Source organism: Pogona vitticeps, chromosome 4, assembly GCF_051106095.1.
Source record: "Pogona vitticeps strain Pit_001003342236 chromosome 4, PviZW2.1, whole genome shotgun sequence".
NCBI classification, from domain to species: domain Eukaryota; kingdom Metazoa; phylum Chordata; class Lepidosauria; order Squamata; family Agamidae; genus Pogona; species Pogona vitticeps.
The window spans coordinates 20045603-20056504 of record NC_135786.1 but is presented as its reverse complement, the minus strand read 5'-3'; the positions used below and the strand labels follow the sequence as shown (position 1 = coordinate 20056504).

Sequence of the window (10902 nt, the reverse complement as noted above, 5' to 3'; positions counted from 1 at the left end):
AGGCTACTGAATTTTTTCAGGGCGTTTCTGATGCATTACATTTGTATTCCAAGGAAACATGATGTCTGAGATGATAACATGAATTGCCACTAGGGGCATGAAGGCCATGGCAAAAATAATGAGAGGATGAGGCTAAAACTGTGCCTATGTACCCCTCCTAGGCTAAATGTAGAAAAGGAGAGCTTTCAGAACAGAATTGAAAGGACTCTAGGCCCATGAAAAGCCTTATTTAAATTTTCAGCTGAAGCCCATAACTGATAATCAAAAGAGTGGTAGAGTCCTCAAGACATCTTAGAGAGAAAGAACTAATAAGATTTCTGTTTTCATATTATATAGCTCTTTTCCAACTTGATCAGGCATGATGTATCATGAGCTGTGACATTTGCCCTAACAACAACAACAAAAAAGAGATGGTTTGCTAATGTTGTGAGGATTCATACAGCCAGTCAAGAGTTTTCTCATCATCTTAGTATAGTAAATGCTATGCAGTTTTCCCCCAGTCACGTTGTGAAACCAAGACATTGTCCAAAGAGTTTAACAATATCAATAAGGCAATTAAGTTCTCCCCCCTCCTGTTACATATAAATTGATGCAGCGTCATTTCAAAAGGGCTACAGGCATCTATTACCTGATGTCAGTGGCATCTGAAATAACAACAAACAAGTGGGTGGTCCTGTACACAATCTATGATTTTCCAAGATTTTCTGGATACGGAGTACCAAGAAGTGGTTTACCAATCCCTTCTCTGGGGTGTGTTCTAGGGCTGTATAGCTTGCCCAAGGTTACAGAGATCGGGTCTTCTTCTACAAGACACAATGGGGCATTAAGCTCCCAACCTCTGAGCTATCTAGCCTGCTGAGAACTAAGCATGTTGCTGTATAGGAATTACTATGGCTTTTAAAATTTCAATAGCCAATACATTTGTCCAATTCCAATTTCATTTCACTCATGTCAGTTTGGCCCTCTTAATTCAATGACTGTGAGCATGTAGTAAAACTGAAACCTTAGTAGAGAGAATGGAAAGTCAATTGCATTTGCTAAAAATGCTATGAACAGAATAAGCCCTTCCTATGGAAGAGGTTGTACTTGTTTATTCAAAATGAAACTCTGCAGGCTAGATACTTTCCCCTTCTAGTGCATATCATTATAAGGGCTAAAAAAGAAAGGGAAGTAAATAATGTGACAGAGAGAACAAGCAATGGCAAGGTTTTCTCTCCTGCACCAAAGTAATAAATCCTCTCTTTTCAACCTCTTCTATTATTTGGGGAAAGGATATGGTACTTCTTTATCTGGATCTATGACTGTACAAATAATCCATAGTGCTGATATAATGCTGTAACCTACAGCCTGATCTTAGATATCTTTAGTTGGACATGAGTTCAAGAAGAGTTACTTCTGTTTGTGGCTCAACTGGAGCACCAGGGCAAAACCTCCCAAATTTTGTGGCAAAAACATTCCTTCTCAGACCAAGCGAAACATGGGTTACGCGCCAGAAAATGTACACAGGATTGCAGCTATTATATTTCTGGAGAAGGCTAAAGACAAAATGTGAGCACCACACTGTACAGAAGTCAAAGGGGACAGAGAATAACCAATGTTGTATCAGAAATGTCAGATTCTGCATCTATTTAATGAAATAGCAACGTGAAGAGAGGACCATCGTATCAGTGCAAAAATAAATAGTTTTTAGAAACCAAACACAAAAAGAAATCGTATTTATCAGCAACTCCATAAAGAAGAACCACGAGTATTCCTTCTCTTTCTCCATCTTCAGCAAAGCTGCCAGGTTGCTTCATATCACGTAAGATATAAAGCACAATCCACAGGGATGTTTGCCATCGCAAACTAGTTGAAAGAAATGAGTTCATTGCAAGCTATACCTTTGTGCTACTTCTGTTTCAACTGACTGGGACTGTGCAGATGATCCCAGATGTACAGACTGCCAAGCTTCACAATATTGTAGTAGTTCGGGAAAGAGTACAGTATTTAAATTCTCTCATCAATTTTGCCCTCTCAGTAGAAGCCATCTGTATGCTCATTTTTATTCTCAGAACAATGTAATTTCACAGACACCCTAGCATGCTATAATATTAATAGTCATAATTTTAAAAATCAACTGGTGCCACTGGTTTCTTGTACAACTGGATGTTTTGAACAATTTAAAAAATCCACCTACAAACATGTACAAAATTAAACCACACAGATTACTCTCAGAGAAATATACTTCACAGATTATAACCTTGTGCAAGACATCAGGTACAAAAGAGCAGCAGGTCACAAAGGTTCCATAAAACATCTTACACAAAGCATTATCAGTTACTATTACTGCTAGTAAATAAGGAGTTTCTCAGTCAAGTTGTAAGTCCAATAAATATTACTGAACCCAATTACAATTAATTCCCTTTGTTGTTCGATGTTTAATGGACTTTCATGGCATGGTGATAATTTAATGTAAACTGCGTTGATTCAAAAATCAAAGGAAAATTTATCCTTGATGCTTCTTTTATGGCTCACCTTAGTCTGAACAGTATTTGTACAGGAGAGTTTACTTATACAAATTCAGGGAAGCATTATAGAAATATAGAATGAAGAAAGACAACCTTTAGAAGAAATTAAAGGAAAACATAATAAAATACAGAGTTGCTGGCCTTTAGTTATGTTGTATTTCTGGGGTCATCTCCCCACCCCCACTGAGAAGGTAGGTGTGTGTGTGTGTGTGTGTGTGTGTGTGTGTGTGTGTGTGTGTGTGTGTGTGTGTGTCTGTGTCTGTGTCTGTGTGTGTCTGTGTGTGTGTCTGTGTGTGTGTGTGTGTGTGTGTGTGTGAGAGAGAGAGAGAGAGAGAGAGAGATTCATTACAATCCAGAGAAGTGGGATTAAGTCCCTCATCTATGGATTTCAAATGGACTTAATTTGTTTCCTGTGTTACCAGACTCTTACATTTGTGGATCTGAATTTGCTTAAATGGCTCAGCATTTTCAAGTTGTGAAAGTGCACTCCTGCTCTGCAACCACAATGTTCTTAGGATCTTGAACCATACAACTGAATCAGATGGACAGAAATGAAAAGAACATGTCGCATTCAAGTCTACAGATACATTTCTCTTTGTAAGTGCTATCTAAAAATTCATTTTCTATACTCTGCTTAAAACAGCCCACAGTATAATTTTGAAGAGGCGGCATAGACCAAGAGCCAATAATGGGCAAAAATGAATAAAAACATTAAAAAATACAGCAAATCTAAAGTCTCAATTTCCTTTGAAAGCTATTTCATCTTGAGAAATACTTTTCAGTGGATTACATTTTATCCTTTAGAGCTTTAGGGTTTTTTTAAAAATGTAAGAGGTAACTACTGTTTGAACTTACAGTATATGGAAAAGAGATGCCTTGGGGTTGATGAGCTCCTGCTACTAAAATGGCATTTCAAAAACACGTGTATCAGCCAGCTTCCCTTTCTGTTTAAACTATTTGCCAAGGATTCTTTTGATGGTGGCAAGATTGTTTGCAACTGAAAACCACTCCTCCCAGTTCAACTTTTACATATCATGTATCTTCCAATCGTGTGCTTACTTTTTCCTCCAGTGATCGACTTTAAAGCACTCTTATGGCACACAAATGCAACTTTTCAGGAGTTTTCCATAATATACAATGACAGATAAATGGGGACAAAGGTGAGATCCAGACATGTGATTCTGCAGTCTGATTGGTACTGTCCAATAATAAATATGAACATGCAGATTTAAGAGTAAACATTTTCAAGAACATAAGAATCCCATGACCTTTCCTTTCTTGTCCACTGATTTATAATATGGGTAAATGTTTCTGTGAAATAATGTTAAAGATAGTTACAAAAAGGACGATTAGCAGCAGGTTTTCTTTCAAAACACTGAAGAAAATTTGTTTCGTGAAACAGCAGTCAGCCATCCAAGCTCCATCTTCTGAGTCACGATGTGGGGCAATCATATGTACTGTACTGTAATATTTGTCATTTCCTGGTGTCTTTTCCCAGTCCTAATTCTCATGATACCTTATGGTACTGTATATATCCAACAGCCTTGGAAACAATCAAAGGAAATGGCAGGCCCTTAACAATATTGTTCAGAGACATTTAATAGGGTTCATTATCCTGCATATTGTATTGAATCAACTTGATTTAATCTGCAGTAATGGAATCTGCATGTTAGAGTGGAGCATATATCCACCTAAGCAAATGTCTATTTCTCAGTCATTAGTAATACAGGGGTGGGACATTTGCAGAGAAGAATCAGCAGGTGGGAAGTGGTCTTTATTTTTATAGCCAAGCTTATTTTCATTCCCAGAGTCTACTGAGGGTGAAACATGGGGAGAACATTCCGGGAGAGGGGCTGAGGGGCTAAGTGATAAGGCTCCCGCCTTCTGATTCTTTGCTGCAAATAGTCTCCCAATGTCACATCAACAGCCAATAGCTGGACACCTACCTCATATTTGCTTTTTCATGAGACACTCTAAGACACCAGTTTAAATGCCACAAAAAGTCTCTTCCAATGAAAACAGCAGCTCTGAATTTTTCTAAAACAGACATTTTTTTCCCTTTTCCAACAACACAAATTCCCTTTAAAATAATTGGACAATATTACAGCAGGAGGGAATCACGGTGAATTGTTCTCAATATTCATGAAAGTTGATTTAAAAAAAAATTAAACTAGTTGGAATTTCAAATTCTGGTTTGCACTAGAGGTCATCAAAATAATCTCCATGGCATCACATATCAACAGTTGCCTGTTAAACAGAATGTCACCCATTTGGTAGTATTTCCCCAGAAGACGTACAAAATAACTACAACCTCAACAAAAAAAGATTAACAGTAATATAAAAAAGTATGAGGGAAAATGTAAAAAAAAGGTATTTCTTCTTTTTTTTTAATCCTATCACTACCTTACTTAGCAGTTTCCAGAGAAGCTGACTGCTCACTGGAAGACAGCTTCTCTTTCATGTTACATGCATTTAACTTGGTTTAATAAATATAAAGTGACAAAACTGGATCACTTATGTTGGTTCTGCTGGCTTACTTGATTGCTGGGTTTCTGCTTAATTCCATATTATTTTAGTCTTTCAGCAACATTTACCAGCCTATGCATGAACCTTATGCAACCGTTGGATGTAGCTGTTATTATGACAAACATGTACTTATTTTCTCTGTGAGCACGGTGCAAAACCAAACAAGAGAGTCTCTGTTTCACAAGTGGAACCACCTAGGATGTGAGTTTTGAATAGCTTGGAGGAGAAAACCTTCGTCTCAGATACTTCAAGACATAGAGAGGAAGACAGCTGACCAGGGTGATTACTGTCACCTTCCACAGGAATGATAAGGTTGCAATGAAGTAAACATCTGTAAAAGAAAATATCAGCAGAATGAAGCAGCAGATCTGTTCCATAATTAAAAACAGCAAACAGGTCTCTTCTATGATTAAAAATAACAATCACACACATGTAGCTTTTAAGATTCATTTAAAAGAGTATTAATCCCCATTTGTAAAATTTTAATACTCATTTGAAAGAAGAGTACAGTTGCACATATAACTGGAGGGTATTTCCTGGGGGAAAGGGGCATTTGTAGGTGGTTACCTATTTTGGCAGCTATTAGCATGAAGGTGTGAGCTATGATTCAGGGATTTTTATGGAAAGCCATCAAGATATGAGATTTGGAATGAGCTTGCAACGGACAATGGATCATTCCTATGGTTGTGGCAAAGATTCTGTGGCACAGCAATTATCAGATTTGAACATGGGTTACTTTTTCTCCCCCTGCCCAGAAAGTGGAATTACCAACACCAACTCTGTAGCTGCCATATAGTCACTGTTTTTGGGGGAAAGAGAATACTTTAGGATCTTGTAGTACCACAGCGTTTGCTCAGCAGGCCTCTGGAATGCCCATTTTGGCCACTCCACTAGCAGAAAACTACTGCAAGGCTAAGGAACTCACTGGGAGCCTTTTCCTCTGCTGGCATCACCATGCTTTCAAGAAACCTTGGCACTGGCTGGTTGGTGTTGTTCTTGCTGGTGGGTGGCGGCAGCGCCAGCTCAAATTTTTGTCAGTCACAGCAAGGAGCCTCCCAGAATTGGCCAGCTGGCAGTCTAGCCACTGCTCCACAGCCTGTTTTAATGTGAATTATTATATTAAAACAGGACCTGTAAATCAGGTGGGCTTTCAGCAAGTTATCAGCAGGAACCATGCAGTTCCTGTCTAAGGCTTAGTTATTGGTAATAAGAGCTTGAAATTATATGTGCTGATACTTATGGTCTCACCTTTCTTGCCTTTGGCTGTATCTAACATTAGACTGAAACCCCTAAGACACTCTCTGAAGTTGAATTTGGGTCTTCAGGATGAAAGAGGTTCCTCACTCTTGATTTGGATCTAAATTTTAGACCCTTTACTAGTTAGGTTAGTGAGCATATGTCAGATCATTTTATAGAGTAGTGCATGCTGTTCATTATTTGCAGACAACCCATATGGATCACACCTTTTTTCAACATTAAGTCTAGCCTGAATTCAACTCTTACCCCACCCATCAGCATTCATGGTTTTGCACTTGGAATATTTTGGAGACTGGAATGGAAAATTCAAATAGCATTCCCCCTCACTTTTCATAAAAATATAACAGACAATGAGCTGCCTTATTAACGCTGCCCAGAATCCATTTCCTGAGGTGCCTTGCTAAAGTGTCAAAACAGAGCTGGCCTTGACTTAGCAAACCTTTGACTGGGAATGTTTTAAGTAAAAACGACTGTTACCAATAAACTCATGCAGGAAGACCAACGAAGCGATGTAGCAGGAAAGGCTGAGTAATTCTGCCACTATCATGAGCCAGTGCCATGTCTGGATTGTCAGTGCCACCATCAACAGCTCAGTTAGGATCAACGATGTGAAAGAAATGGCCACTATGTGGACAAACTCAGATTCAAATAGCAGGAGTGCCCCATACATGATGATGCTGCCTGTAAGTAGATGGGAGAGAAAAAACTAGTTAAAGGTTCGGACAGCCACAAAATATATTCAATAACTACAAATAGGAATACTGTAAAGATTGGAATTGATGTACCAAGCTGCAAATATTGCATGGAATATATACACTATTTCATGAATGCCATATCACCATGAAATTAGTGGGGGGGAGAGAATGGGACACAAGAACGGGATGAAACTACACACCTATTCTATACTGACAAATCTGTTTTTCTAGCAGTTGCCTATCCTACGAAGGTAATGACATACTGACTTGATCAGGAAAGATTGTGCCAATCAGCACCTAACATTTTCCCCACTGGGATGGGAGAAGCTATGCTTTCCATTTCTCTCTAATGTTTTCAGGATGGGGAAGCCCAGGGTATAATTAAAACCCTTTGGGCTACCCAGGGAGCCCCCTATCATGAGATGAAAGACCAGTCACCCATGTAACATTTTGCCTCAATAAGAACTGCAGGGTGCCTCCCCAACATGTGAAAGCGTAGAAGAAGGTAGAAGTAGTGACTGGAAGCAAATGTGTTATTTTGCATCTTTTTGCATATTTTTAATATATTCAATATTTTTAATATATTCATTTAATATAATAATGAATTCTGCAATGCTTTGGAGCACGCAAGTATCTGGACACATGTTCATCCCCTGCATCACATCTTTGAACCCCTGGAAGTCCTGCTGGAGCATTTCCTTATGCCCTGTCCGATTTCCCAATACATTGGCTTCAATAATTGTTCTTGTGCAGAGATGCTGCATAGCTACTGGGCTGGTTGTCTGGAGATCAGTCAAAGATAACTAGCCCAAGAGCAGTTCCTTTTCTAGCATCTCCCTGACCTAAGTTGTTCAGGACACAAACTGAAGGCAGCTTTTAGGGACTAGATGGAACCCCTTGGTTCTTTATGTCACGTCAGTGACATAAAGAGTGACCTATAATACTATCATTTGGCCACCTGATGTGATGATACTGCAGCACAGTACAGAAGAGAACTCCTTCCACAAGCTGTTACAGTAGTGCAGAAGGCAAGGTGTTTGGTTCTCTACAAAGTCCCATAAAATGGATCCAGTGAAGACTACTGTAACCCACTATCGCCCCCTTGGGCACCAGCAGGCCATTACTACTTCCCATGCATTTCTGTTTTACAGAATGTATTTATTTGTTCGACTTAGCCAGGGGAGAGAAGTTCCATAGCTAAGAACCTGGGAAGACTGTCTTCAGTTTCAGCTTTAGAATGGATTTGTCTTGACATGAATGCTCTGGATATGTGCTGTGAGCAGTGGTGATGAAGTCTCAAGGAGCTATGTTAGAGGATAACAAGGGTATACGTACTGTGTTCCCCCGAAAATAAGACAGGGTCTTATATTAATTTTTGCTCCAAAAATGCATAAGGGTTTATTTTCAGGGGATGTTCTATTTTACATTCATGTCATCTTCTTCTAGTTGCTGCACAATGGTGGAGGTTGGGGTTTCACTTAACTAGAGCTTATTTTTGGGGTAGGGCTTATATTTCGAGCTTCCTGAAAAATCATACTAGGGCTTATTTTCAGGTTAGGTCTTATTTTTGGGGAAACAGGGTAGTAACTTCTAGTGGTGACATCCTCTACCCTGCATACAGCGCCCAAAGTACAACAACTGTTGCCCATCAGTTTCATGTTCAGCTGCATGTTGATAAGGGCCAGGCTCTTATCACTTAAATGATAATTGCCCCCTCTCTTTTTTTAAAATTAAGAAAGCCAGACCAAGAACATGAAACATTTTGGGAGGGCCCTACGGCCACAGGAGAGGATGTTACCACAGTAATTGTTTTTCAAGGGCCAAATCAATTACTAGAGTTGCATCAGGGCCTTCACAGAGGGAATAAAAACTTCTGGGCAGTCAGAAAGAATGAGACATCGTGGGAAACAGATAGAAGCCAAGAGTCTTCTCCTGTTACAGTTTGTGGGTCAAATGACTTCACCTCTTGATGGCTCACACCATGCAATTTGGCTCATAGCTATCACCCAAGATCAGGGATAGCCCGAAACTGAGCCGTATGCAGATGGTGGAAAGGTTACTCCCTGGGTCTGTTTTATGGCTTGATCTTGAGTCATTGGTAGAACTGTTCTTCAAACAAGCAGAATCTGAAGGCTGTGTATTACTCATCAGCACAGATTACTCATGCCGATGACATGAGTTATGTCTGCAGCTGAGTATCTGGGACGTTGTGTAGCTATTCTCAGATTAACCAGATGCGGGATGCAAGCTGATTCTTGGTCTCTCGCTCTCTTTCATAATCATCTTTAATATGTTATTTGAATGTAACTCCTGCTAAGTTCAGTGGGACGTGCTTTTTAGTAAGTATGCTTCAAGATTGTAGCTGAGGTTCACATCCTACTCCAGCAATGAACTTACTAGGTGGTCTCCAGACAACCACTCTCTCAGCCTAACCCTACCCCTGTCTGCACTGTGTGAGTAAGACTATGAACTTGCTTATAAGGGTATGTAAACTTATGAATGATGAGGAAAAATTAGGTATCACTGGGACATCCAGTGAAGCTGAATGGGAGGAAGGTCTGGACAGCTTAAAAGGAAATACATATTCACAGTACATAGATAAACACAGAGTTTACTTGCACAATATGTGAATGCCAACAACTGGGATGAGGTGGGGGTGGATGTGGATGTGGGGATTAGAAGAAGATCATACAAATTCATAGAGGAAAAACCAAACAATGGCCATTAACAATGATGATTATCCATTTTCACCAGCATCAGAAGCAGTATGCTTCTCAATAGGCTGCAAGTGTAGGCTTCCTATAGATGTTTGGCTGTGAGAACACAATGCGGGGTCAGCTATGCTCTTGATGTGAACCAAGGTTCTCTTACATTCTTACGATATTGCAAAGACTGTGTACACAAAGTACTTCGAACACCTCACATGTGTGACTGTAAAGGTGCTGTGAGCTACTAGAAGAAGGAAGTTCACTCCTTTTGCCTAGAATCCGAACAGGCAGCGGGGAGCTCAAATAAATTCCTTTTTCCTGTAGGAAGATAGTTACACTCTTATGGGATTCTTTGGCCCTCAGTACGTGTGCAGAATCTACTCCTCCTGCTTTAAGCTCAGTAAAACTCCTCAATGAAAAACTATTTTCCTTTCTGTAGTCAGAGTACGGCTCCTATTCTGCAAACTGTAGTGTAAACATTGTAGTGTAAATTCTGCAACTTCTGTGTAAACAAACAGAAGTTGTTCTTGTCTGCTATGGGAATAAGTAGTAACAAGACAGACCATACTCTGGAATTAGACTGCAGCTGCACGTTGACTACGATGGGGTGAGAGTAAACAAGTCCTTTTTATCTGCCCCCCATTAACTCGGCTGGATAGGGATGCCCTTAATAACTTCCAGAAGATTCAAGAACAGTTCTTCTTTGATTAAGCATGGGTTAACACATATTTCTAATTATTTTATTACCTAACACTTGGAGATATTCATCCCAAGATGTAGTCTCCAAACTGATGACACAGTTTAGATTGCACAGGTGATGTGAAGATACTTTCTGCAGTTTGCTGTATCCAATTTATGGTGTTATTGCTATTGATTTTAGTGTACTGTATTTAAATCATTTATTGTGGGGAAATTTAGAGGCCCCTTTTAGGGCTGAAGGTAACATACAAATCCCCCTTTCAAAATAAATAATCTGTAAGAGGCTTGTGTCTGCGAAGCAACCAACATGAACCTGACACAACTCCGGGAGGCAGTAGAAGACAGGAGGGCCTGGCGTGCTCTGGTCCATGGGGTCACGAAGATTCGGACACGACTAAACGACTAAACACACAAGTGGCTTGTAGGCATGGGAATTTTTGTATTTCTTGGACCTCAGCCCCAAGAATTCACCAGGAATTTCCATGGCCAGAATTCTGGGGGCTCTAGATA

The 10902-nt window shown here is 39.8% G+C and overlaps 1 protein-coding gene across 6 annotated transcripts in view; it reads right to left on the bottom strand.

The window, feature by feature from the left end:
• Positions 1-1611: 1611 nt before the first annotated feature.
• The window catches only part of ATP9A (ATPase phospholipid transporting 9A), a 117305-nt gene continuing 108014 nt past the window's right edge, over positions 1612-10902 (bottom strand). For all 6 annotated transcript variants that reach the window (XM_078392175.1, XM_072996841.2, XM_020779526.3 and 3 more), the window contains exons 27-28: positions 6768-6971; positions 1612-5364 (exon numbers count right to left, since the gene is read on the bottom strand). In XM_078392175.1, the coding sequence (XP_078248301.1) occupies positions 5228-5364; positions 6768-6971 (341 nt within the window). In that variant the 3' untranslated portion in view covers positions 1612-5227. The remainder of the gene's footprint in view (positions 5365-6767; positions 6972-10902) is intronic.